This window comes from Primulina tabacum, chromosome 2 (genome assembly GCF_025594145.1).
Source record: "Primulina tabacum isolate GXHZ01 chromosome 2, ASM2559414v2, whole genome shotgun sequence".
In the NCBI taxonomy this organism is placed as follows: domain Eukaryota; kingdom Viridiplantae; phylum Streptophyta; class Magnoliopsida; order Lamiales; family Gesneriaceae; genus Primulina; species Primulina tabacum.
In genome coordinates, this window is record NC_134551.1 from 2,857,107 (window position 1) to 2,877,473 (window position 20,367).

Sequence of the window (20,367 nt, forward strand, 5' to 3'; positions counted from 1 at the left end):
GACCCCAAGCTCAAACATTAGATCAGTAGTTGACCTCAAATCCCTGCGAGCCATAATATAATTCATATTCCACACCATACAAACCATCGTTTTTATTTCACTTCATAATATGTTTCTATTCTTTGCTAGCACACACGTATACATATAAGCGGAAGCCTTCTTTTCATATCCAGGTTATTGTAAGGTAAGACACGTTGCAAATATCAATTGGAAGCTCGACAACCTAATCATTTTTTATATCTGGACCTGCAACACATGAGCTATGTGAGTTTAAAACTCAGCAAGTGGGGTTTCGTAATAACAATTTGCGTAGAAATGATCGTAGTTGTGAACGTCGTGATGCAGTGTGATTTAAAACACGTAAAATCAATGCTAATAAACAATATTCACGTTATACGGCATTCATAGTCATTCATGCTTTGTCAAGTAGTTCATGTTTGTGTTCAATGTTGGCCAACTTTGGTGATTTACAATCACTTGGCTATCAAAAAGTGAATACCCAAATTCATTCTTTCATTTTTTCACTTTACTACATGGCCAAATGCTTCTTCATCCTTATTTAACAAAGCGAGTAGTCATCCCTGATCATACATGAAAGGAATTTCATAAAAAAGGTACATATAGCATAATCCATGGTCTTTTCTTTTCAAATTCATGGTAAAACATACTATGCCCTTGTGAAGCATCAAGGAAGGAACCCCACTTATAGTACAAGCTTTGGGATGATTAAGTAATATAGTTTCTTGATTTTATGCTACGAGAAACATCATAAATTCAGTCACTGTCTTTTGGGACGGTCATGTTCAAGCGCCCTATTACACTAATGTTTGTTTGAAACCTTACATTTTGTGAAAGTGAGCAAAATGAAAGTTGTTACTAGCTCTCAGTCTTCGATTTCATTTGCAATTGGTCTCAATCAATTTGGAGATAGGACCAGTGAGTTATGATCATTTTACCAAACGATGTCAGTGCAGGAAAGCACAACACGCACGACATATTTCGGGGTAATTTGAGCTTTTTTTCTAAAAGAATTTGGGCAAAATCCCAAATATAGAAGTCGTGTACCTAAACCTTGAATTTCGAATGGAATTTGAGCTAATAAACAAATTATTATGTGAAATACCTTAACCTATTATGCTTATCCATTGTGTAGTCCGAACATGCATCACAAACATACAATAAATTACAAATACACCCCTTCTATACGACATCATATGAACTCATTCTACACATGTTCCTACGTTGAACACTACCAATCAATTATCTTAACTTTTCAAATTATGTGAATACCGAGTTCTTTTGTTTTACTTTCGACAAAATTTTTTTACAACTTATTATAATTTCATAATAAATGTATAATATTAACTAAAAAAAATGACACACGAAACGCGTATACATTATTTTTTAAATAATCAATGATATTTTGATTGATATATCTCTAACAACCAATATTTATGTGTAAATGGAAAAAGATTCGTACAAATCAATTAAGTAATACATTTGATGATACAACTCTTCAAATTTTGATTAATACTTTATTATTACAACTTTTTATAGATTTTTGGAAACTCCTAAATTTCTTGAATAATATTTATTATAATGTTTTATTAATTTAAAAATATTCTCTCACATGTTCAGCTCCTTTTACTTTCATTCTCTCTTTCGCTTCAATGATAGCAGTCATGAATCACAATGAACGTATGTTAACAAATGTATAGGGTTGAATTCCTTTTACATGAAGATGGCTTGAATTCAATAAAATGGGTAAATAGTTAAAACATCATAAAAATCTTATATAAAACTAGTGCATCGACGCACGCTACAATATTTTTTTATAATTCATTTGATTTATATTTAAATGAGGATCAAAATATAATTATAAGAAATAATGAAAACTACACTATAATTATGATATATGGATTAAAAAAATAAATAGAAAAAAAAATAAAAAAATCCAATTAAGAATTGAACATACAACTTGATGTCTAAAAAAAATAAAGTCTGTCTGCTGAACTACATGTGACTTACATTAAGATCATTGACCACCATAGCAAAAGTTAATTATTCTAAATATCTCAAACTTAATAATATCGTATAAATTCAATAAAATGGGTAAATAGTTAAATATCGTAAAAATCTTATATAAAATCGACAGGCTTTTACATGTCTGTGTTTTAAAAAAAACGAGCACATTTAACATATTTGTTTTAAAACTCAAATACATTTATCTCATTTGTAACTGGTTTTATGCCCCATTTTTCAGATTTTAGATTTGATTGATTTTATATAGGGGTTTTTTCTTTCAATTTTCCCGGAGGGTGTTGATGCAATCTCCACATAAAGGCAAAACATTATTTGGGTCACATGTCATATTTTGTGAGACATATATTTTATTTGGGTCATCCAAGAAAAAATATTACTTTTTATACTAAGAATATTACATTTTATTGTGAATATTGGTAGGGTTGACCCGTATCATAGATAAAGATTCAAGAGACCGTCTCACAAGAGACCTATTCCCCCGTAAATTTGGCTCATATGATACAAACTCATATGATAAATAAAAGATGTGTCTCAACCTATAATATGCGCATAAAAAAGTGCTTCATCAAAACAGAATGGCAGCCAAATTTCACAATCAAATTTCCACAATATTTCATGACAAGGAAAATCTTTCTCCAGCATACTTAACTCAAAAGTTTAGTAGTCGTAACTTGTGCAACAATAATATTACAGGAACACTTGGCAACAATCATTAACACAAAATGTGTCAATTGTTGTGCAGCAATAACATAATAGCACTCAAAAAGTCAGGGAACATATTCGGCATAGTCATCACCGAAGTTTATTTGGCAGCACATGATATTACAGAAATTACCCGAGTTTTTCACATCCTGATCACAGTTGGCGATGAATCAAGCCGGGCCGCAGAAGAAGCCTTTGACACTGCTGTCGCGTGTGGTGGTTCTTCCAAGCAGCTTTGGGTGTCATCACTGTTGATTCCAATGGACAGCTTCTCCACTTCCTCTTGTGTGTATATGTGGATCTTAGTGACAACCTCCACAAACTCGCTGCCAACCAAAGTTACTGACTGAATTCATGAATCAAAAAGTCAAGAAGTTCAAATATCGAAAAAGAATATTATATTGATGTTTCTTTTGTCTCAAGGACTCGGATTGAGCCATTGTTTCACCATCTGGAGTTAGATTCAAAATTAAGAAAATGTGTTGCAATATGTTGAGATCGCGTGTTCAGTAAAGGACAATCAGGCTATGTAGAAAAGCAGGGGCCAGGGTAAACACGAAGGTGTGGATAATATGAGGAATAAGGGCGTGCTGAAACTTTTTGGACTGCGTACTAAGGTATGGGATCAGCGCAAATACAAGGGGATAATGACAGTACAAGAACATCTGAAGCTGGAAAAAAGAATCAAGTTGTATGCAGGTGGTAACATATGTTGAGAGCTTGTTGGGATTACATACAGGGAAAAAAGTCTCCTGCAATGGAAAATCAAGGAAAAAGGAACATGAATGAATCTGATTCATTTACTTCATTTTTATGAGTTACGATTGAAACTCGAATATGCATATTAGTCAATTATATTTTACCAAACACATTTCTACATTCCAGCACAATACTACGAGAGAAAAGTCAGTTATCCTGAGAGTTACCATCACAAAATTTCTTGGTCAAATGCTAAAATCCGGAAATGTGTAGCAGCATCTTCAACAATTCGTATCTATGGATAAAATAAATAACATAAAAGATAAAGAAATGATCATCATTTAGGAGACTTACTTCCATGGATCGTCACCAACGACCATCATATCATTATCACTGTCAGTATACAATATATGCCATCCATTGTTCGGATCACGCAAAAGGCCTTCCATGCTGAACAGCCTTTCCAGTTCAGTCAGCAGATCCTCATAACCTAGTAGTTTTGAAAGATCAATTGCCCGGCCCACCAAGCTGCCTTGCTTGTGAACCTACTTACACAAATAATCACACGTTCTCAAGAAGTGCATAGTAATTAGTTGTACACACATTTTTCAAATTTACCTTTGTGCAGCTCCTCTTACTTGGAACCTGTGAATTAACTGCATCAAGATCATCAGTCAATGAAAACCCGAAGAGTTTACATGTAGGGACTTTATCCTTCAAGTAATTGTTGTCATCATTCAGATTATTCAGATGCATCATAGAAGCTGGAGTAGGTGATGTCTGCTCTATGGCTCTCAGATCATTTCCAAGATATGGAATTCTTCCGACATCTCCTATATCCCTCATTAAAATGGGGTTTGGGTTTAAAACAGAAGTTCCTCTTTGAAAATTGGAAAAATCGGAAACCGTTAGAGGTCCTTGTCTGGCTCTGTAGTTGCCTTTCTCTAAAAACGACAAGCTTCGGGCCCCTTCAGAAGCTAGAGGATAAAAGCTGATTTGATGCCTTTGACATGCATTAAGAACATCGCAACCAAGTTCAGGTTTTGATCCAACACTGAGATTTACATCGGTTTTCCCAGATAGTGATCTCAGTGAGCATATTTCTTGACCTTGCAAGACCTCTGGTACCCAATTGGATTGCAGAAAGCCTGTGAATGTGGTAGGAGCTGGATTTATCCAAAAATTGGTGTGATTAATTTTATCCATCTGGTCCAGTATAGGATTAGATGCTGGGGGTCGAGTTTCAAAATCAAGCTGGCGGCTAATCCTATTATTTTTATAAAGAGATGACACTAAAGCTACATTTTCTTGACCTTGCAAGACCTTAGAGGATTTTACAGACTCCTCAAAGTCCAAACGAGAGCTGCCTCCTGATTAAAAGCAAAATTACAGGAAATTTCCCAAGTCGTTAGTTAAGCTAATCATTATCCGAGTAAATAATGCCATTGGAGAATACATTGAAAGAAGTATCTACACGTACCAAAAATTAGGCTGCCAAGCGGGGGAGTTGCCTGCAGACTGGATCTCAGTTTCTTTATTCTTGGGGAGGACTGGATGCTCAGAGGTGCAAAATTACCGGAGAAATCAATGTCCCATGGAGAAACTCGATCTTGGTGATTACTTACAATATCATCATCCCAGCGAACCTATAAAAGATGTGGCAGCAGAAATCATATAAATGAAATGGCTGAGGAAGATTGGAAGAAAATGATTCTGTAAATGAAATCATGAAACTGTTTATACTAACTTGGTCATGGTGGATTAATTATAAGCGTTGAATTATTTAGTAAAACTTCAACATACCATCAAGCTTGTGGATTAATTATAAGCGTTGAATAACATACCATCAAGCTTCTCCATTTCGAGTTTGGCCACCTATAAGGATCCATATCACCAACTCCAATCACGACTCCACTAAACCTGATTAAAAATATTTGTTTAATCTTTGAGCATCAAAGACCTAAGAAACATATAAATGGTATTTACTTAAATTCCACTGGACCTTCTTTCTGGAGAATCATCCAAGTCAAATTTCATTTTGAATTTTGTTCCAACATGTATTTGGTTAGTAGTACATTTCACGTATTTTTGGTATGGGACAATAAAATCAGCGTGACTCGCCCTGCATTGAGAACATTATGGATATATACACGAGCTGGTATGATTTCAGAACAGAAGAAAAGGGTAAAAAAACATATGCCACTTTGTCATGAATAAAATTGGTAAAAAGATCGCTAAAACATGACTATTGAGCACTGTCATCTGCAATTACATTTAAGAATCATAGTTAAAAATATCTAATAGTTTCACAGGTTTTATGGAATAATTTGCCATCTATGACCACTGATCAACTAAATCTGGAGAAAACAATACTTGTAATGTTAAATTTTATGGCAATCACGACATGTATTCTTGTAACCATTTAAGGATCTATATCACAACTTCCTTTCATTTGATCTGGTAAACACTGTTGCTTTTCTCAAGATCATTAACTCAGATACTTTGCGGCTTGGGTAAATAATTATGTGCATCCTCTCTAATGAAATTTCTTAAACTTCATTTGAGCAAAATAAAAAAAAATTCTTGTGCAGCAAGGACAAAGTTCATATGATGATCATCGTATATAACATTGTCAAAAAATATTATTACTGAAGGAATCCATATTCATTCAGGGGTAGACAGAATCTACAGTATAAACTCTAAATGCAATGCACAAATTGAGAGGTGAGACTCATCACTCATGTTTCCAACATATTATACATGAAATACAAAGGTTGTGCCAAGAGATGTTTGAGGCTCAATGGGTTCAGTTGTACGGCTAATTGCATTTTGAATTGACTTCTAAGGTTGTCGACTAGTTTATATCATTCTTCGATCTGGGATAGTTGCCCCAAATCCTGTTTTCTTTCATACCAACTTATTTTATATGATATTTCAACTCATAGAGTCATCAGGTAATATCAAATACATATAATCAAAACAAATAAATAGAAACAATCCACACAAAGAAGTATCAAGATTATCTCCAAAGGTTTCAGACTATCATAGCTGAAAATCATTTGGTGTAAGATACAAATTAGTTGATGTAAGTCATTGGCTCAACAGTGAAATTATACTTCTCAAGTAAGTGTGTTTTAAAGTACCTTGGGCTATAAAAGACATTGAATGTGGTGTTGGTTGCTAAGGCGTACGCGACAGGGGAGAGGACATTGGTATAGGAATTCTGGCTTTTAATGATTGAATCGGGCAATCCAGTTCTTGGTCGAGCTGCTCTTTTAATCCCCAAACGTAGGTCTCCAGATTCTCCCCTACAATGGCTCACAAGATGCACTAAGAATGAAACAAACATATGAAAGCAACACTAGCAAAACAGATATGGCAAAAGAAATGATGTTTCATTTCTATTTGTCATAGACTAATATTGAAAATTCGTGCTTCATAAACTGGACCTTCTTTACATCTCAAGGCATTTAATGATTATCTTCTTTGGTTTCGTGCGCCTATCAACTATTCAAAAGAATGAGAATATACGGCAAATGAAACAGAGCTGCAATTCAGTTTTCTTTGATTTCTTTCACCGGTCATGATACTTGGTGAATTTCAAGATCCACACAGAACCCAGGATATCAAATAATTTCCTGCTCAACTTGTGAAGTTATTAGCTCTGGAATCCCAATGTTAAATGAAATGTACCTCAGAAATAATACTGCATCACCTGATGCAAGATTTTTTTGGCTGACAAAGATACTCCACCCTGTAGTGAGCAAATGTCGCCTAGGTTGGCCTGCGAGGTAAGAATTCCACTGTCAAGAGTTTCCAACACAGTATGTAGGGTTCAAACTTATACCTCTGTAAATGTGCCTGAATTTCCATTCCACTCCATGAAGATCCTTGGCTATGAGTTCTTGAGATGGCCTTTGTTCTTTATAATCCTACAAAGCAGAACATAAATTCGGTTGAAATTCTACCGTGGAGATATATAAAAAAAATTGATAAGAGTACAACAGCACAAGCCAAAATAGCGCCAAACCAGAGGGGGAAAGCAATCTTCAGCCGCCCTACGAGGGACCGAAAATCCACCATGAGTACTCGTGTCAGAAGCAGTAAGAGTTTTGCAGAACATGTGGGAAGTAGACTTTACAGCCCCAGCTACATTCCCATCCTCATCAACTCCTTCGTTTCCATTCTCTGTCCCTTCCAATTCGAGGCCTACCAGCTACATGAGTTTAATTACATTATCAAGAACTATGTCCAAAATCAAAGTAGATCAAAAACTATATGAATAGCTTATAAAACATCAAATTAGCAGAATAGAGAATCTGAAATGCTAGGAACTGAAAGGAGGGAAGGAAAAAAACATAACAAGGAACATAAATTCTCTCCAATTCTTCCCCGGTCCCCAGGCCACATAGTAGAAGTCAAAAATCAAGAAAAAAAAATGAAGCCTCCAAGATGAAACTTTCTCTAAAGGTTAAATGTTCAATCCTTTACTAATCAACGCATAATTCCATCGACTACACATAAGTATGGTCAAGATAGCGATAAGAGGGAAGGGGAGCAGAGGCTAAAGCGTTAAAATCACCAATAATACCTCAGGTAGAGGAAGTAGAGTTAGCTGGGAGTAAACCTCATCATTTTCCTTGTTAGCCTGTTTAAAAAAATATAATGCACCCTCAACATATCAATCTAATGAAAAAAGAAAAGGGCTTATTCAATGACAGGAAAACTCGGTCAAAGTTACTCACTAGTAGCTGAACATCCACAACCCTACAAAAGATCAGCGGAGGAAGATCAAAAGCAGGCGATTCCATGGGAGGAAAAGGTGAGGCAGAAGCAGCCTGTTCTATATGTCCTTGAGCAAAATACACCACCACATCCCCTTTCTTGGGTAAACTGCTAAGAGGGCCAGCACACGCATGCCATAGCTCCATGTAGATTGATAATGGGGCAAATACTGAACAAGGAGAAGAGGAATTTGAGGCTGCATTTGAAGAGCAAGATGAGGTAGAAGTGGACAAATAGCAATTAGCACAACCCTTATCACGTTCACCTCCTTTGCCACATGCATTATTATCTACTTCACTCAAATAAGAAAGGTTCAGATCAATCTCCATAAAATTACACAGAAGAAGTTTGTTGTTCCTCGGTATTTGTATTTAACTACTTTTTTTCTCTCGCAGAATCATTCACTCACACAGCATAATTTAACACAAGAAACAAACCAAAACTCAACAAACCCACTAAAGAAAGAGGCTAGAAACATTGAAGATGAGGTGGAACAATCAAGCTGTTCTAATGGTGTTCCCACAAAACATCAAGATGGGATGTTCGAAAAAGAAGTCAAATTGTGCTCATGGGGAATGTAAAGGTGGCGCCTTTAAAGCAAGAAGAGCAAAGATAAGAAATTTAACAGAAAATAACAGGCATGTTGGAAGGTAACGCACGAAGATTAGTCGCGGTATAAAAGTTGAGAACAAAAGAAGAAAAGGGTATCAAATAATAACAAGAAATTCAAAGTATGATTCCTCCCTCGCCCCCCATTTGCAGTTCTGCGAGGAGGGAGCAGTGTCTGCAGACATAGACAATTGCTTAGGCAGCACAGAAACAAGAGGCAAAAGAAGCCAACGTGGTGGTGCCCCTTTTTGGACTTAAGACTCTGTGTGTGCGTGTGAGAGAGAGAGAAGCTGTGAGAAGTGGAGGGGACAAAGGAAGACAGCAAAGAACCCCCCACATAGACTATCCCCACTCTTCTCTTTGTTTGCTTTACATTTAAATTCGCTTTTCTGTTTTTTCGGGGAAGAAGAAAAAGTAAATAAGATTGTTAATTTTTATTACATAATAGTTTGTAGATTTCATTTTGAGTTAAAAAGATGGATTAATTGGGATTCAATCCTTCATTTTAAATATATGTTGTCATTCTAAGAAAAATTTAGTTTTAATTTTATGTTCTAACATGTATGTCATTTCAATTCTTTGAAATTAAGAATCTGAATATTATATTATTTATAGGTATAAGATCAATTATTTGTTGGATTAATAAAATTAATTGGGTTTAGCACTATTGAGGTCCAAAATATTGATTATGATTGCAGAAGTCCAAGCCCATTAGACCTCTTAAAAATCTATAAATAGAGGAGTTTACGGACAATTCAAGATATGCTCTCATTTTTATAAAAGTTCTTTAGTTCTCTGAGTTCTCTTTGAACGGTTGACTGACTTGAGCGTCGGAGTGTCTACGTCGAGAATCCTCCCGACGCTCACTTGACGAGTTTTCGTGACGCAGGTGACGCCCCGCAAATTAACTGTGTATTGTCTACGTGGAGCCGTTTACCAGCCAGGTGAGCTCATTTACGGGCCAAGTGGACTAGTTTACTGATCAATCGGATCTCGCGTACACAGTCTACGCGACTCGTTTATTTTAGCTGCATCAATTATATATATTCAATTTAAGTTAATTGATACTTAGTTTAAGTCTTACATATGACATAAATAATATACTAAATTAAAATTTATTTATACTTAAAACTCAAATTTATTACACGATTTCAACTATTTGTACCTAGTTGGACAAAAAAAATAACATGAAATTGGAATGATGAAAACATGTAAGATCAGAGAGCTCAAACTAAATTTTCTAATATGAGGACTGAATTATAACTTATATTTGATATCAGATATTGAATCTCAAGACTCCCTTAAAAGAATATATATTAACCAAATAGTACAACTCAATTTTTATATATAAAAAATGTTCCCTGTAGAATTTATTTGCAAAATATATAATATTATGAGCAATGTATTACAAATATAATACTGATATCAGTCTTCTAAAATTAACACTAATGTTGGAAAGAAGTCAAAACAAAATAAATATTCACCCACAATAATAGAGTGTGAACGAATTTCTTGCCGGTATTAAGACACAAGGAGTTATTATAATCATAAATGTGAGAAGAAATTTCGGATCATTTTGTTTCAACGCTTGAAAATATTATCTGAAATTCGGACAGTCAATTATTTCTTGTTTTAATCAGAAATTAATTAAACCCCATTATTTTTAATTATTTGCATCTTCCAATTTTTTTTTTTTTTTTTATAGTTGATCTCTATCAAATTTTTAGTGTGCATGCCACATTAATTATGGCAAAAATTTGTGTGAGACAGATCTCTTGTTTAGGTCATCCATGAAAAATTATTATTTTTTATGCTAAGAGTATTACTTTTTAGTGTGAATGTCGGTAGGAATTGATCCATCTCACAGATAAAGATTCGTGAGACCGTCTCACAAGATATCTACTAATTAAATAATGGGAGCTCCACAGTCCACAGTGTAGATGACCTACATTGCTTTGGCCTCAATGTACTGCAAAATAACAATAGTGCCACTAGGCCCCCTCTATTTACGGGGACTGTATGCCTTTAAATATTTGTTTTCAACCTCCATTTTTCCTTTAGCGGGCGGAGCAGTGCACGAGTCTCTTAAAAGCCTGTGATTTCCCATGTGATGTGATGGCGAATTTATATAAAATAAATTCGGATGTGACCATTCTTAGGGAGGAATCTTATATATCTAAATTGTATTTAAATACGATCTTAATTCTACTATTCTTAAATAATTTTTAATACCGCAATAAAGAAAAATGCATATCATATTTTTTTTGAGTCGAGTAAGAAAATTATTATACTTGTGTCTTAAACTCGAAAACTCGTTTTAAATTTGATATTTTCATCTGATTAGTTATAAGTTAATGACAAATAACAATTGTTGTTAACGAGTGGTAATCATTGTTTGATTTTTACATGGCCAACAATCAAGTAACAAAATGATTTTTCCAATCGAGAGCTAGAAAAAGATGTTAGCCAAATTGCTAAAATCTGAAATATGAAAACAAGTACAGTTTCCTTATTACACACAATTTTTGTAAAACAACAAGAAACTAGTAAACCAAACCGATGTTTGTAATAAATACAGTCTCTTTGAAACATATTTGTCACATTCAGTATGTGCTTCGAAGATGAAGACAGACGAACGTTTTCTATGATACAACGGGCGAACCTGTAACGATCTAGCACAAATAACTATAATGACGAACTGAGACAGTACATGAACTTTATCAACAATTTGCATAGAATGACAGGAGAGGCAACGAATGAAAATGGAAGAGAGGTACGAGTTGATTTTCTGTGTGTATTGGGACAACCTCTATTATACAGGCACCCACTATCCATACGGATAGCCACGGGCTGAGATAACGAAAGGTCAAGAGTTGGGCAGCTGAAGCACTAAAGGTCGGACAACTTAAACACCAACAGTCAGGCGAAAGGTCTAATGCAGAAGAATCCACACCCATCTCGAGTGAATTTTCAAAACATAAAATAGCAAAAGACTAGTGAAACTTGGTGGGCGGTCTTGCCTTGATCAGTCCGAAATTTGATGTGCTCAGGTTGCGCTTGTACGCTTGCACCTAAGTCAAGTCTTCTCCGGTACAAATTAGACCATGCGCAGGCGCGCACGAGGAAGAGCCTCCTGACCAATTATTATTATACTTTCATATATAAGTGTGACTCAATACAAGCTCACTCATGCCAACTTCATTTTTCCTATATGGGACAAACTCACGTCCACTTATCCAATTGCATTCACTCAAAATAGAAAGCTCATTAACACACGACCCAATAAATACAACCCAATAATATAAATGATATATATATATATACTAGAAAAGTGCACGTGCGTTGCACGTGAGCAACTAAATTGCTGGAAATATAAGTACGAAATTTTGATAATATTTAAATGAATTAAAATATGGCTAATGACATTTATTAATTAAAATAAACCAAACCAAAAAATCAAAAATCATGACCATAGACGGTATATGAATCGGAGAAGTTATCTTATGCACATGACACACTTTTCAATATACTTCTTGATTGATTTTGATAACTCAACAACTATTTGTCGTAGTTTGTTATAATATACATATAACTATTTTTGTATACTCAGCAAGTATATGATCGTCTTTAACATCTATTATGTTATTTAAAACCCTCATCTGGGATCTGGCATGCTCGTAGTTTACTTCCCTATCAAGACGTTTTTTCGATTTTCTACATTGTTTTTATCCAGTAATCTTATTTTCCAAATATTTATTTTATTGTTGAATGATTTTTCAGTTTTTGACAATCATGAACTATAACTCATAAGAATAAATGTTGTTTTTAGTTGTGATTGATTTTTACTTGTGACTAAAAGTATGTATAAACTATATATTCTTCAACAACATAACCAATGAATGGTGCCGTAATTTCTTCAAACATCGTGATATTTGTAATATCATTTTTATATATTTAGTATCGATATTATCAACATATAGCTATAAGTTTAATAAATTTTTAACAATTATTTCTCAATCAGTGTGAGAAAAAAACTTGAAAATCTTTTCAAATGACTATATCTTATAATTGTGTCATCGTTTAATTTGACGCAATTCAGGAAAGTCATTTCGTTCGTCATTTTTTAGAAGATTTGGAACAATGATTGCGTGTATCATATCATGGAGATGATATAGTTTCAATCTCATAAACAAAACAAATTTTATTCTATCGAGTTTACATTTTATTTTGTAATATTTTATATATAGTGGAACGACATAAAAAATTAATTATTGTATTTTAAAAATCTTAAGAAGATATGTATATGAGATATCATTCAAATATATATATCAAAGTATTTGTCTTATTCAATATCTCATCTAATAATATAACTGTTTAGATCTCATGAGCATCTTATAATAGACAAAAATAATTTGATGAAATATTGTATAATTCAATTTGAATTTCACTATTCGGCTAACTGAATTTATTTGGCGAGTAGTTCTCTATGTTACCATCATATATATCATGAATTAGTTTGTTAGCCACTCTAACTAAAAAAATAGACAAAAACAACCTCTTAGCCACCTCTAAATCTATCGAGATAATTTTGGAAGAAATAAAGTGCAATCGGCTCAATGTCCCAGTTTACTAAAAATGCACAAAATTTATCTATTGTGTCCACAAAGCCTTAGAATTGTTCTTATACCATTAAAAATAGAATGCGAATTATACACAATTTTTTTCATGTATTTCTTTTTTTGAATGAAGAATTTTTCCTTTTTATTTATTCTTTGAGAAATATTGATATTGTATATGGCATCAATATATTGCAAACCTTGAAGTAGCAATGTAATCACTATATAAACCTTAAAGGTTTACACATACAATTTTCCAATTTCTTCTTCATTGTGCTGCGTTGAAATTTAAATATGAATCATTTTTTATCCTAATATTTTGCTTTAAATACGCCTTCAAATATATATGCATATGTTTCATGTCACTTAGTTATACCTAATTTCAAATACCTAAAAAAATGTGTTTGAATTATATCATACAAAATAAGGACATAGTAATACGCAACATTATTTTTTTAACATGTTTTTTTCATCCACTGTGTTTGTCATAAAATTTTTGTACAAAATTTGATTTATTTCTTAACTACATGTATGTAGAACCAATAAATCATATAATTCACAGAAATCATATATTACCCTCTTCGTAGAACATATGACCCAAAATATGTGGCTTTGATTGGTGTACTCTCATACATATTTTCATATAAACCACAAAACAAATAATAGAATATCAGAAAAAATCAATTGCCGCCAACAATACTAAACAAAATGAATTTAAAAATTCATGACACAAACAACCTTCATAAAAAAATGATAACTCAAAGTTCAAAAATAATTTATTTAGTACAATAACAAAGAATTTGAAGTATATACGAGCAACAAAAAGCATAAATCACTTTCAAATTAAATACTAACTCATATTTTTCAAAAAATTTATAAATTTTTCAAATAAAGAGAAGGCGTCTTATTAACGTCATGATTTCATAAATATTTTGCTTTTTAAAAAAACACAAAAATAAAAAAAATGATGCCTCAAAATCATTATGAAAAATTCTTTAATAAAACCTTAAGAAATAAAAATATAATACGAAGTCACACAATTTTCCTTAAATCAAAGAAAAATATTAGACCATTGACAAAATATATCTGGCAACGACAAAACATACGTTAACTTGTGATACAATTAAAATTTAGAATCATGCATAATCATTTAATTAGAACAAAATCGTATGCCAAAAATCTACTTGATATTATCTCTTTTAACAATTTATCAATGTTTGTCGTCCACCAGAGGACTCATAGATCCATTAATTTTTTTAGTCCACCTATTAATTTTACAATAAATAATACTACAAAAATAATATAATCAAGCACATAAAAACTCAAATTGAAATACATTCAATCAATTTAAATAAAAAATTTTGAATAAAGAATATAATAATGTTGTAAAAATTTTGAATACTGATCTGGAAATACATTTGTCCCAATAAAAAAAATTATCTCTTTATATTATGAGATATAAGCTAAAAACGAAGAAACATTTCATCATTTTCAATATTTTCTAATTCGCTTCAAACTAAGTAATCTAAGCAAACTGAAAACATGCATTATGTGTTTAAGAATTAACAAAATATCTGAAGTAACAAAAATTAAAAATAATCATTTTTGTGGAATTTATGGTTTTGTTTTATATTTTCTTTCGGTGAACAAACAAATCACATAAGGAATCCAAACACGACATTATCAATACAAACAACATATAACACCAAAACATGTAATGTTATGTTAAAAAACTCATCTCATTGCAAGAACACAAAATGATCAAGTGAAGCATATTATTTAGTAATATTTATTTAGCAGCATATATAAAAAATAGACTAAATAGCTTAAAAACAGTGTTTGGAATAATTTACATATAAACATTTCTCTCAATCATGTATCTCTATTGACACATAAAGAGTTTGAAAATATTTTTATTCTAAATAGGATAAAGAAATTTTATATAACCCTAATATTTATTAATAAATTATTTTTATTCAATCAGAGTCATCACCATTCATCTGCCCATTATTACCTATCATCAATATGGTAGATATTTTTCATGAATTTGACGAAAATGTATAAATTTAGTAAATAAAATTAAATTTAAAAGTAAATTAAAACAATAATTAGTTTGATTGAGTTAAGTACACTATTAATGATCTTATTAAACTAACATAAAAAATGACTTAAATAACATCATGAACATGATAAATTGTAAAACAAAAAATGGTAAGGTTACAAATGAAAATCATCTATTTAATAGATAATAATATTTATTTAACATCATATATCGAAAATTGACTAAATAGTTTAAATGTTTATATTGAAATCACCTACATACAAATATTTTCTCTCAATCACATATATTTGTTGATACATAAGTAGTCTTAAAATATCTCTACTGTAAATGAGAAGAAGATGTTTTATATGACCTTAATATTTTTTAATTATTTAATTTTTTTCAATGTCACTAATCTCCATTCGTCTTCCTATTATTACTTTAATGTTCGTAATATTAATAAATTTTTTAATGTATAACATTATGAGAGTGATTTTCTATTAATTTGATGTCATTGTATAAATTAAAGTAATTAAATTTAAATTTAAAAATAAAAGTAAACTTAAAATAATAAATAGGTTGATTGAGTTAAGTGACCTATTAATAATCCTATTAAACTAACATAGAAAATAACTTAAAGAACATCATGAACATTATACAAATTATAAAACAAAAAAGGGTAAAATAGCAAGTTTACAAAGTAAAATCAAAGTAATAATTAATTTGATTGAGTTAAGTACACTATTAATTATCATATTAAAAATAAAATAAAATAGATGTTAGTAATATTAGCAATTTTTTTAAATGTATAACATTATGATAAATTTATAAGTAAAATCAAAATAATAATTAATTTGATTGAGTTAAGTACATTATTAATTATCATATTAAACGAACATGAAAAATGACATAAAGAACCCCATGAGTATGACAAATATAAAACAAATGAAAGGGTAAAAAAAAAAACTCACAAATGAAATTTAAGAACACTATTAATTAACATATTAAACTAACATAAGAAATTACTTAAAAAACCAAAGGAACATGACAAATTATAAAGTAAATAAAAGGGTAAAAAGGTAAGATCACAATTCAAACTCATATATTTATAATAGTATTAGATTAGATTAGATTATATATATATAATCCAAAAAATAAGGAAGCAGAAGCTAGAAATCGAGCTTAGGAGTCTTCTGTTGTTTAATTGTTCTCACAGTGATTAAAACAACTTAACTTTGCATTTGGATTGATAAATTTCAAATACACATATTTCAAATATATTCAGATATATTTTTGTTGTTTAGAAAAGTAATACCATAAACTTTTCAAATATTCAATTACATATTATTTATATAGTATTTTAGGATGAATTTCAAGTTCACCTAAAATAACGATGTCATTTGATAAGTAAGATATAAATTTAAGATTTGATGCAGTACTGTTTTATTGTTGACAATAAATTATAATCGAAATCCAAGGATTTCAAATTCATCATTCCCAAATGAAATCTTATTGTTCTCTCGAAATGTTATATATAGAACTTAAAAATTAGCAATTATTTTATTTATTTTTATATATAATATCTCAGTCTACATAACTGTTGAGGAAAATATCACCATGTTTAATATAATCCTTTAATCGAATCAATTTGCTGACTTCTTCCCAGTTAATTCTTAATTTTTATTTTTTGTGATTGTTTCCACTAAAGCTATGAAATCGTCTTTACTGTTTGCCCTGAAACGATAATTGCCTCCGTACGTTCACGTATTCCAGTCAGTTCTGTTAGTCGAATCAGTAAGAAACTTAACTAATTTTGAGAAAAAATCCAAACCCCATTGCCAGATCCAATGTTTTTTTTAAAACAAACTGAAACCCAACACAGGAAACCGCAACCCGCTGAACGCAAAATCGTCATGTACGTTCTCCTGATATATAAAACATACATAAAAATGATAATGATCTAAATCTAGCAAACCAATTACCATATCTCCTAATTACCTATATGTATGATCTTTACTGTATATATCTCTTGGATTTATATCTGACATACACACACACCTGAAACGTCACACTCAATGGACTGTCCATGTCGAAAATAATGCAATGGCAGTGCATACAGTGAGACTTTATTAAAGTCACAATGTCCACAGAAACTTACTGATTAAAGGAAAAATAGAGAAAGATCATTGTTAGAAAAAAGCACTAAAGATACAATGCAAAGAAATGGAGTTACGTTCAGTGGTTGGAAAGGGAGAGATGCATGATAGATACACACATATATATGTATATATATACACACACATATAACTGAATCTGACTGAACCAGTCAAAAAGACAGAAATAAATTTCAAACAGGACTACAGGAGAACCCTCGAGATTCTAGCTGGCCAGAAAGATAACGACTAGATATCTTTCTTTCACCAATTCACTGTTGTCTGATGAACACAACACACTCACACAAAATACATACAATACATACATACAATACATATATATATATTATATTGATGGGGGGTTTTGGGTGTCTTTGTGTTTTATGTGCTTTAATCGAACCATGTCTGTTGGGGGTTGTAGGGTTTCCATGTCTCTTGACTGATGTATTAATAGATATCCCCCGCTTTTATCGTATCCTAATCCTGTTATCTGTCCTTTATGGTGGGATGAGAAATCAATCTAGTGGTTGGATATCATGATTCATTTTATGTTATAGTACAACTGATATATATATACTTTTATTACTATCATTTAGGTAGATATGTATAATTATTTCAGCACATGTATATTCAATGTGCAATAATAACAATAACTCATATAAATTTACATAGATCCTACATAATTTTTATATCAGTTTATTTGTGTAAGGATTCTGTTTAATATATGTGTATCAGATATCAATGTTGTCTCATATGTTGCAACACATTGTGACAAAAAGCTGCAGAATAATAAAACACACAAATAAATAACTTAAATAAAAATAACTCAAACGTAATTATGCACCGGTATAAATATTTACGCGATGTCTCGTGAAAAAATAATAACTAGAATAACGAATTCAGTTTACAAAACCAATAATAGTTATTTTATATATAAAAAAAATCTTCCCTAACAAGTTAAGGAATCAAATTGCATTCTAAAAACAACACTAGAATAATTAAAAAAATGTAAAAACTATGTGACAAAAAATGGAGCAATAAAACGAAATCTCCAATCAACACTTTCACAGTTGTTGTTTTCAGATGTCTCCAACAATCACAACAACATAACTGTAAATAACCATATTCTTTAAACGTCGGCGTTGTACGACTTAATTTTATCTATGTAAATATTTTTCTCTATCTCTCTATCCTTATATTTATAGACATGATTCTTCCTAGAATTTTAGGTGGAAAAAAACTCTTAATAAAATATTTAACAAAATCTTATTAATAAGGAAAATATAATTTAAAAAATAAACTAAATTTTAGAACCCAAAAATTATTTTTCCTTTCCATTACAAATTAACAAGATGAATTCCCATCTTTTCTGTGGTAACAAGGACATCCCGATTAATATGTGTAGCTTTTGACCTCAGTGGTCGTTGTCGTTGAAGAAGGATTTTCATTTATCGAGCTTGAGTCGAGTTTTAGTATGTTTCTGTTTCCTTATGTAGCGCTTGTTCTATATACTACTGGAAGCTTGACCCATGGCAGTGCAGCAGTGGTGTACCTGCCTGTCATGATTAGCAGCTTCTACGGCCACCACCGGACTGCTTAGCTTTATAAACTTGTGAAGGTGGGAACAATTGTCAAAATTGGGATTTCACGTGCACAATTTGAAGAGAGCTCCACATGATCAAATCTATTCAAAATGGTAACGAGGAAAACTAAGGGAGCAAAATGTGATGATGCTCAAAAGTAGGGCTAAGGGGTAATCTCTGCTTAAACATGTTCTTAATTATTCGAAATTTTAACAACATATCAGCTGAATTACAACTAAACCAAAATATCATAATACTAAGATAAACTGATCGGGACCTCACACAGGGTATGACACAAGTGTGTATCCTTAAACATTAGTCATATCCGTTTAAACTGGATTTAGTCTTTTAACTAGTCAAAATCAACTTTTAGTAAAATAACTTGTCTTGTTTTTTTATTTTTACAATCATTTTTTCATTGGAGTACTGACATAACGTTAACATTGCATTAGATATGTTTGAAGTTCAACACATATGGGAAAAAGATTAAAAATGCAAAAATGATCAGTATTTTATTAATATATATTTTTAACTAACTTGAGGACCAAAATCCAATTTAGGACGAGATTAATTCTTATTTTTCACAACAAAGATATATCCCCGAAATGTATAGCCATAGCCTTATTAGATTAAATTCCACTTCTGTTGTTATGTATGCATGACGAAAAATCAGATTTTTCATGTCCATATAAATAGATTACTAGTCGAAGGAAGTTATTGCCTTTAAAATAGAACTATTTGTATGCAAATAACTTTCTCCACAACACTACATTGAGTTAGAATATTTTACTGAAATATTATTATTTTTATTTGAATGATATGACTACTCCTAATTGCTCCACATTAGATCTCTGTCTGTCTATTCTAGTGGCATAAACGGATCGGGTGGGCCATAATCCATGCCAATTTTTGCCCCTTCTAATTCCCCAATTTGGGATATTTTGTTTTTTAATTTCGATCAACTATTTATTTAAGAAAATGACATTTTCAAGTATCGACCTGGGTTATTTTGCAATTTTTTCCAATTTTTTTGGGGGATCATGTTAGATCAATAAAAAAAAAGCTCGGTCTTGAGCTACTGATTAACTCATCTAGTTGTAAGAGTGGGATCCCGAGATCCATGAGATATTAGATTT

General features: G+C 31.6%; 1 protein-coding gene across 3 annotated transcripts; it reads right to left on the bottom strand.

Moving 5' to 3' along the window:
* Positions 1–2,863: 2,863 nt before the first annotated feature.
* Positions 2,864–9,187, bottom strand: LOC142525088 (auxin response factor 4-like). 3 transcript variants are annotated; one of them, XM_075629265.1, is made up of 12 exons: positions 8,190–9,187; positions 8,036–8,092; positions 7,475–7,660; positions 7,292–7,376; positions 7,138–7,228; positions 6,588–6,752; positions 5,447–5,566; positions 5,289–5,364; positions 4,925–5,090; positions 4,063–4,814; positions 3,799–3,989; positions 2,864–3,087 (listed from the first exon to the last, which is right to left on the bottom strand). In XM_075629265.1, exons 1-12 carry the CDS (start codon positions 8,556–8,558, stop codon positions 3,048–3,050), a joined length of 2,298 nt encoding a protein of 765 aa, XP_075485380.1. In that variant the 5' UTR covers positions 8,559–9,187; the 3' UTR covers positions 2,864–3,047. The 3 variants fall into 3 exon arrangements, with proteins under 3 accessions (XP_075485380.1, XP_075485387.1, XP_075485374.1); XM_075629272.1 differs by having other exon boundaries at positions 2,864–3,091; XM_075629259.1 differs by having other exon boundaries at positions 2,864–3,071; positions 8,190–9,185.
* Between the last annotated feature and the right edge of the window lie 11,180 nt (positions 9,188–20,367).